General features: G+C 42.1%; 1 protein-coding gene across 3 annotated transcripts; it reads left to right on the top strand.

Moving 5' to 3' along the window:
- The first annotated feature begins 291 nt into the window (after window positions 1–291).
- Window positions 292–8,037, top strand: LOC311088767 (uncharacterized protein). 3 transcript variants are annotated; one of them, XM_084123050.1, is made up of 10 exons: window positions 292–389; window positions 1,215–1,406; window positions 1,517–1,585; window positions 1,765–1,866; window positions 3,328–3,453; window positions 5,285–5,317; window positions 5,459–6,543; window positions 6,786–6,929; window positions 7,122–7,330; window positions 7,606–8,037. In XM_084123050.1, the coding sequence occupies exons 2-7, from the start codon at window positions 1,287–1,289 to the stop codon at window positions 5,648–5,650; spliced, it is 642 nt and encodes a 213-aa protein (XP_083979176.1). In that variant the 5' UTR covers window positions 292–389; window positions 1,215–1,286; the 3' UTR covers window positions 5,651–6,543; window positions 6,786–6,929; window positions 7,122–7,330; window positions 7,606–8,037. The 3 variants fall into 3 exon arrangements, with proteins under 3 accessions (XP_083979176.1, XP_083979175.1, XP_083979177.1); XM_084123049.1 differs by having other exon boundaries at window positions 7,122–8,037; XM_084123051.1 differs by lacking the exons at window positions 292–389; window positions 1,215–1,406; window positions 1,517–1,585; window positions 1,765–1,866; window positions 3,328–3,453 and adding an exon at window positions 4,914–5,164 and having other exon boundaries at window positions 7,122–8,037.
- Window positions 8,038–8,647: the final 610 nt, after the last annotated feature.

Here is an 8,647-nt window from a genome sequence, read left to right as displayed (position 1 = left end):
GGAGGAAACCAGGGGATGTTCAACTACTACCGGGTTGGCCTGCAAAAATAGGTTTGTGTAAGAAAATGTATGTAATTTTAACTGTATAATTTTAAGACTTAAAAGTATAATGTAAAGTATAAAAAGCAAATCATGCTTTGAGATTAGCCTGACTTTTGACTATTTTCCTTAAGTAATTTCCCTTTCACATCGTATAATGTACGTCATATGGTAGAGAACTTTTAGTAATAAAATAATAGTTGACATTAAAGAAACTGCAGCTAATGTATTTCTCCTCTTTAGAGCGTGGAGTTTTCACCACTGGAGCTTTCTTCCGACCGAACTGAACACTACACTGAAGCTGAGAACACGTTCCTGTTTGATTTTCAGTGGCATGGCAAAAATTGGTGGTGAGTACAGAACTGTTGGATTGATGTAGTAAGGATGCTAAAATATCTGGAACTGTAAAATACTTAGGATGTGTTCATACCTGGAGTTCTGTTCGCTTGGTTCGTTTGGTCCGGGTCCGCTTAGTGTTCAGATTGGCATTTCTATTGTCAAACCTGTTATGCTTGACCAGTCTGTCCTTTTTAGGGTCACATCTTCCTGTTTTTGGTTCGTTTACATGTCTCTGGGTCCATGTTACATTCTTTTTTCATTCGAACCGCACCAGAGTTCGTTTGGAAGCCAACTGAGACCTATTTATTCAGCATCTGGATCCTCTTGTTTGGTGGCACCAGGTTTCAGATGGCAGTGTTCACACTTATTCAAATTAACCACACTAACAGTCTAAACAAACATGCCAGGTGTGAACACACCCTAATAATTAAAATTCAACATGAACTGACATTAAGAGTACTGAGTGAAGTTTCCTTGAGTCATCTAAATTGGCTTTCCCTGTATTCCCTAAAGAGAACAAAATGATTAATTTTAGATGCCTTTATCTGAGAGCTGAGAGGATGTTGCAGTGCGCCATTTAATCTCATATATCATATAGATCAGTGGTTCTCAGACCCTCCTCTCTGCAGATTCTGTATGTCTCCTTCACCTGACACACTCAGATGAGTTCATAGAGCTGTGTTCTGATGATGAACTCCTCATCTGAATCAGGTGGATTAAAACACCAGACATACAGCATATGCAGAGTGGTGGGTTCCCAGGACTGGGGTTCAGAACCACTTATAATAACTGTACATGTCTAGCTAGTACTGAGTGGTCATTTTATGTCTTTATAGCATGGATGCATCTAAAGAAGACTCGTCCTTGGGAAGACTTATGTAAATGATGAGACCAGAAATACTTGCAAAATGAGAACCGTTGAAGTGAGCAGAAAACCTCACCTGTGTCTCTTTGCTGTACGAGACATTCTACCAGGGGAGGAAATCACTTACAATTATGGCGACTCAGATTGGCCATGGCGAGTCAAGGTACTATCAAGAAAATGCTAAAGAGATTAATCAGTAATTCTCACAAATCTCATAATCTTAACTCTCATTCTGATTAGTTACCATGTGATTGTGGTCTCATATTTCTCAAGCCTTTGAATAAAGCATCAGCAGAATCCACTGATAAAAAGCCAGCCAGCAGTTTGGGTCTGCAGAAATCGGTAAGTCCACTTTAAAACATCTGTATCATTATATTATTGACTCTTTCAGCGTAGAGTTGTGTGTGAAAGAAATGATAGATAACGTGTAGGACAGCTAGAGGAATGAACATGAACAAGTTTTTCTGTCCTTTACAAATATTCTGATTTTGATATTCACTGGTTTCTTTTCTGACATCCAGCCCCATTGTTCAGCTTCTGTTTCTTCTCCTGAATTGGACAAGGTGAACAGCAATGGTCCATATAAGCAGTCAGGCAAAGCAATAACATCAATGAATAAAACGGTAACCATCTCATACATGCAGCAACTATCTACTGATGTTTACTGCCAGCTAGTTGAAAGTGCAGTGAGTGATTTCTGAGAAACACTATTGATATTTGAAATCGACACCCAAACAGACACACCCCTCCCTTCATTGCTCGGCCCCCAAAATAATGAACACGCAACACAGGCAACCACTAACAGCTGGCGCTCAGGTGTTCAACTCGAAAAGATCTTTATCGCTGGCAAACCATAGGATGCTTTTTAAAGGTTTGGTTTTAGTTGATTGTAGGTGCATATCCACTTCATCCAGCACACGTGTGTAATAGTAGTGGGAAGTTCGGATCATTTTACTGACTCAGATCTTTAAATCTCGTTCATCAAAATGAACAAATCTTTTTTCAAGTTATTTCGTTCATTTCAGCAGAATGTATTTAAAATGTTACATGTTAGCCAAATTCCCCAAACACATCAAATGTTGATCGCATTTAGAATAAGAAAAAAATTGCAATGCAAGAAAAAGGCCATATTATGAGAAACAGTTAATTTATTTATTTGGGTCTTCAGGCTATGCATTCTGTTAGTTTACCTCACCTCCCGATCTAAGCCGTTCGATCATCCCGTGATCCTCATAAACTGAGCTTTGCAGTCTGTAGTACCAGATACAGTATTGATTAGTTCACGTTTCGAGTCTATCGACTTTGGGTTCAAGTCATTCGTGCATCACGTGACAGCCCCATATAGGCTGAGCTATGCAGTCGCTACCGGATACAGAATTGATTAGTTCATCTTTTGAGTTTTCGTGGACTTGATAGGTGAACTAATCATTTATCTTTCCGGTACTGACAGCATAGCCTCTGTGGGACTGACCGGAAGAACGAAAGACTTGGACCCGAAGTCTCGAGAGATGAACTAATCATTTCTGTTTCCAGTACAGAACCCATGGGATGTTGGGCATGTGCGGTCAGCGCAAAATGAACGAATCACTCTCTGAGACAACTCGGTAGTCCCGAGTCATATTAAAGATTCGTTCATGACGACCCGTCACTAGTGTATAAACGCTTCAAATGATACAAAATTGTATTGCCATTAGAAATGTACTTATGTACCCACACTTATGTAAAATGTACCCACAATTAAAACAAACAAACTAAAAATGACTTGGATGGTATGGAGTAAATGTAGCGCCTTACTACCAACCTCTGCTAGTTAAGTATAGTTATTGGTTCAGAGTTTAAATGTCTGACTCTGAACCAATGTAACTATTAATGTGACTATTGTCACAATTTGTATGTAAAGTTTGTATAAATGTTTGTTTAGAGTTTTTATTTTATTAATGATCTTTGCTTTGAAATGTGCAAAACATTTTTTGTTCACTCCTACAGTGTGTTTGTTCTTGTCTGAAATGGGTGCCACAGTTTTCAATATTGCTAATGTACATTTTATTCTTGTTTAAGCTAAATACCTCTTTATATATCTGCAGAAGCGGTTTCAATCAAGATTGGCAAAATTAAGACAACATCATGAAGATTGCTATGAACGTTTTAACAGAGCAGAAATTGAAAAGGAACACAAGATTGCTAAACAGCAATCACAAAAAGTTTGTTTGGTGAGTAATATGTGAACATAATCACACTATTCTGTGATCAACGCCTCAGTCAATTAACGGTTAATTATTTTATTATTCATTTATTTTATTAATTAACAGTTTGCTTAGTCCTTTTGCTTTTAGACCTTATATTTTTATTCAAATTATATTTCAAGCTGTCACAGTCATCCTCAGTCGCATCCACATCTGATGCACCCTCTTCATCGGCACCCTGTGCTTTGTCCACCTCTATAATGGCCTCATCAACCTCATGCTCTCCTGCCCTGTCCTCATCACCGTCACCAGCTCCTGCGCCACCCATGCCACCTTCATCCTCGCCTGGGCAGCCTTCATCATCATCATCTTCGCCTGGGCAGCCTTCATCATCCTCGCCTGGGCAGCCTTCATCATCCTCATCCTCGCCTGGGCAGCCTTCGTCATCCTCGCCTGGGCAGCCTTCATCATCCTCGCCTGGGCAGCCTTCATCATCCTCATCCTCGCCTAGGCAGCCTTCATCATCCTCGCCTGGGCAGCCTTCATCATCCTCATCCTCGCCTAGGCAGCCTTCATCTTCATCATCCTCATCCTCGCCTAGGCAGCCTTCATCATCCTCATCCTCGCCTGGGCAGCCTTCATCATCCTCGCCTGGGCAGCCTTCATCATCCTCATCCTCGCCTAGGCAGCCTTCATCATCCTCGCCTGGGCAGCCTTCATCTTCATCATCCTCGCCTAGGCAGCCTTCCTCTTCATCATCCTCATCCTCGCCTGGGCAGCCTTCATCATCCTCGCCTGGGCAGGCTTCATCTTCATCATCCTCGCGTGGGCAGCCTTCATCTTCATCATCCTCATCTTTGCCTAGGCAGCCTTCATCATCCTCATCCTCGCCTAGGCAGCCTTCATCATCCTCGCCTAGGCAGCCTTTATCATCCTCGCCTGGGCAGCCTTCATCTTCATCATCCTCGCCTAGGCAGCCTTCATCATCCTCATCCTCGCCTGGGCAGCCTTCATCATCCTCGCCTGGGCAGCCTTCATCATCCTCATCCTCGCCTAGGCAGCCTTCATCATCCTCGCCTGGGCAGCCTTCATCTTCATCATCCTCGCCTAGGCAGCCTTCCTCTTCATCATCCTCATCCTCGCCTGGGCAGCCTTCATCATCCTCGCCTGGGCAGGCTTCATCTTCATCATCCTCGCGTGGGCAGCCTTCATCTTCATCATCCTCATCTTTGCCTAGGCAGCCTTCATCATCCTCATCCTCGCCTAGGCAGCCTTCATCATCCTCGCCTGGGCAGCCTTCATCTTCATCATCCTCATCCTCGCCTGGGCAGCCTTCATCTTCATCATCCTCGCCTGGGCAGCCTTCCTCTTCATCATCCTCATCCTCGCCTGGGCAGCCTTCATCATCCTCGCCTGGGCAGGCTTCATCTTCATCATTCTTGCCTGAGCAGCCTTCATCTTCATCATCCTCATCCTCGCCTGGGCAGCCTTCCTCTTCATCATCCTCATCCTCGCCTGGGCAGCCTTCATCTTCATCATCCTCGCCTGGGCAGCCTTCATCTTCATCATCCTCGCCTGGGCAGCCTTCATCTTCATCATCCTCGCCTGGGCAGCCTTCATTGCCTTCCTATGCGCAGCCTTCATCATCATCATCATCATCTTCTCTTGCTCCACCCTTATCTTCACTCTTATCAGTGATTCAAAATCGCAGATGTCTGAGACACTCTCATTAAGGGAGGTGGGTAGATTAATTTGCTTAATTATTGGGATGGTCTGGCTGTATTGCACTTGTAGAACTAACAATAGATTATATGAAATTATATATTATTTATATTTGTTTGTATTTCTCCTCTTCCAGATATCCTCTTTAAGGCCATCAAGAAAAAGACAGGTATGTGACTTGCCATGTGATACTTTATATGCTCAATTTTTTTGGCATAATTATGACTTTGCTTGCCAGTATCCACAATGCGATGAAACATAATGTTACAGGAACCACTGCCTTGAGTAAGTGTTATATTCTCTCATTCAGTATTCAGGAAGTACCGTCTGTGACACAGACTACAGCGATGTCACAGACTACAGCGATGTTGACCAAACATACCAAAAATCAGCTCAGATGAATCGGATGGTAGTTCTTCTGGACATGACATGGTCAAAAATGGCCAGACACCTTGAGTTTGTCCATCGCAGAGGGAACACTGCAGCTGGCAAAAATGAGTAAAGTCCTAATGGCCATGGAGAAAGGAACACTGTCTGACTACAAAGGAAAGATGCATCTGTCAGTATGAACTACACGCGAAACTTCATCATAGTTCATAAAGGACACTATTTTCTTGAAACCTTTGCTCACTTCTAAGCCGACTGGTGTGTTTAGAGCACACAGAGGTCGAACTCTTTTCCTGCCCTGGGCATCATCATCTTTAGGTTTCAGAGGACAGTTTTTGATATGTTTCCAAAGGCTACGCTTGTTATAAGGCCCTTGGCAGTAAATGCAGTGAATAAATTCTTTGGCTCTTTGTCTATTTTTTGAACGGTAGTAGGCAATCATCTCCCCATGTCCTTGTCTCACCACATCTGTGTTGTGGGCAAAGTTGCCCCTTTTTCAAAGGAGGTTCAACTGTACTCGTCTTTCTTTGGAATGTTTTGGAAATGCTATTGCCTTTACAACCCCCACTTCGTTGCGATGGACAAATTCAAGGTGTCTTGCCATTTTTGAATATGGCTTAGAGCAATTAAGGCAATACTGCTTCTTGTACGCCTTGCGGAGTTCCGTCTTTGGTGATGGCATTGACTGAATAAAAGTCTTATCACCAGACAAGGTGTTTGTCTCTTTAGATTGGCATTTCATCTTTTTTGGTGATGGTACAGTCATAAATTGATCAGATGAACTACCTGCCTCGTTGGGAGATGTTGGATGTATCAAAGCACTTTTGACAATGTCATGTCCAGAAGAACTACCATCCGATTCATCTGAGCTGATTTTTGGTATGTTTGGTCACATCAGACCCCATCCTGTTGAACAAGTGCTCTCCCAGCTGCTAATGGCCATGGAGAAAGGAACACTGTCTGACTACAAAGGAAAGAAACTTGATGACATTGAAATTGACCCAAATGGTACGAGTATACTTGGACTGTCTGTGTGTATCTGTTCTTTACATATTTGCAAAACAATGTATATGTTACCGGCAAAGTGTGTAATCCGGAATTCTATAGAATGCCCTAGGTAATGTAGGTAGGTAACTTAGGTAACCATCAGGCATTCTATACAATAACGGGATTTCACACTTTGCCGGTAACATATATAATCATGTCACAGATGGTAAGTATAAGCAATAAAGTGTAAATTTTTTTGTCAGTGAATTATTTAGAGCAACTTGAGGCCCAAGGTGATTCCATGTCAAGTGATGAGGAGGATTACAGTGACCTATCTCAGAAAACAGCACCAGCAGAGACTGATCAACTTGTTCAATCTGATCAATCTGTTTCATGGGAGGATCAAGGTAAGAAAAATCTCTAAACTACACAAACAACAATAATCAAATAAACATGAATCAGCTCCATGCAGCAATATCCAGCCAAATGAAAAAAATATACACATTAGGACACATTAGTCTTGATTTGGTCTTTACTCACCAATTTAGTTGTAATGAGAATGTGTAATGAGTATTTACTTGTTTTTAACTATTTCATAGGTTCTTCAAACGCTCCAAAAAAGAAATGGGAGGACAGTGAGGTAAAAGCAGTAGAGAGACACATGATGAAGTTCATCAAGACATACAAAGTTCCTGGTAAGCAAGACTGTGAAAGATGCATTCACGCAGAGCCAGAAGCTTTGAAGCAGCGAACATGGACTGGTGTGAAAAATTATGTGCGGAACAGGATCACGACTCTTAAAGAAAAGGTGGTTTGTAGGGTGGCACAAACACTTTAACACTTTGCACATTATGCTCTTTTTGTAAGAAATGGAGCTAAATTAAAAGAAATGAGGATATAGGTGTAGAAATATTTTGAGGATGGAATGAAACAGAATATAAAGTGCAAAGTTAGAGTATAAGAAGGCTAATGAAGAAGTAGAGGATATTAAGATAGTCAATTTTCATTATTCAGTTTTCTTTGTTCAGTTGCAATGAAGTTGGATGGAATGTCATGTTAAACTTTTTGATATTTCTGTCATAGAGGGAGGAGAGAATGTTAAGAGGATAAAAAGGGAAGAGTGAATAGGTGTGTTGGACATGGGCCGTGGCTGGATGTAACCGATCGGTGAGAGTTGCAGTGTGCAGGCGGGAGGAGCTGAAAACAGACACGTGAGTCGGACACTTTCTGCTTCCCGTAGTGACGCAGAGCCAGAAGCTTTGAAGCAGCGAACATGGACTGGTGTGAGAAATTATGTGCGGAACAGGATCACGACTCTTAAAGAAAGGGTGGTTTGTAGGGAGGCACAAACACTTTAACACTTTGCACATTATACTCTTTTTGTAAGAAATGGAGCTAAATTAAAAGAAATAAGGATAAAGGTATAGAAATTAAAATTGAGAGACGCTCACGCTGTGTTTGCATACTTTACCACAGCTGAAGTGAAATAAATGCATTATTTGCCAAATACACAGATATTTCAGAGACATTTTCATGCAATACATGTACTGCTTAATACAGCATCTGTTTGTACAAGAATAAAGTTCAACATAAGCCTAAATACCGATGAAGTGGGGTCTACATTGTATCAGTTTTATTTGGATAAACATGACAATATAACAGCGTGACTACATGAAAGGGGATTTCACTGTTATAAAAACAGATTTGTGAGCATTAGTGGAACTAAAGGTGTGAGAATTAACTCTTAATCATTGTGTTGCAGTGGATTCGGCCAATCGTGGATCAGTTGTGTCGTCATCAGAGCTCATGAGTCGCTCTGGAGAAGCTGCGCTGGCTGAGTCCTCCTGCTCTCCAATCGCTCTCGCCGTACTCTGATACCATACGTCACAGTCACGGGGCTTCGCTGTCTGAAGTCGGACACAAGTTCTAACCGGCATGCACTGCTCAAGTCAGCTGCTGATCGGTCTGCGCAGCGCTGCATGAAGTCCAACAAGCCTAATGCTCTCCTCCCTCTTTACATCCCTTTACATTCTCCTCCCTCTTTACATCCCTTTACATTCTCTCCTCCCTCTTTTCATCCCCTTTACATTTTCTCCTCCCTCTTTACGTCCCCTTTACATTCTCC

This window comes from Abramis brama (assembly GCF_963993115.1).
Source record: "Abramis brama genome assembly, chromosome: 8".
NCBI lineage: Eukaryota > Metazoa > Chordata > Actinopteri > Cypriniformes > Leuciscidae > Abramis > Abramis brama.
Note: the sequence above shows the minus strand (reverse complement) of the source record. Positions and strands in the feature narration are given on the sequence as shown.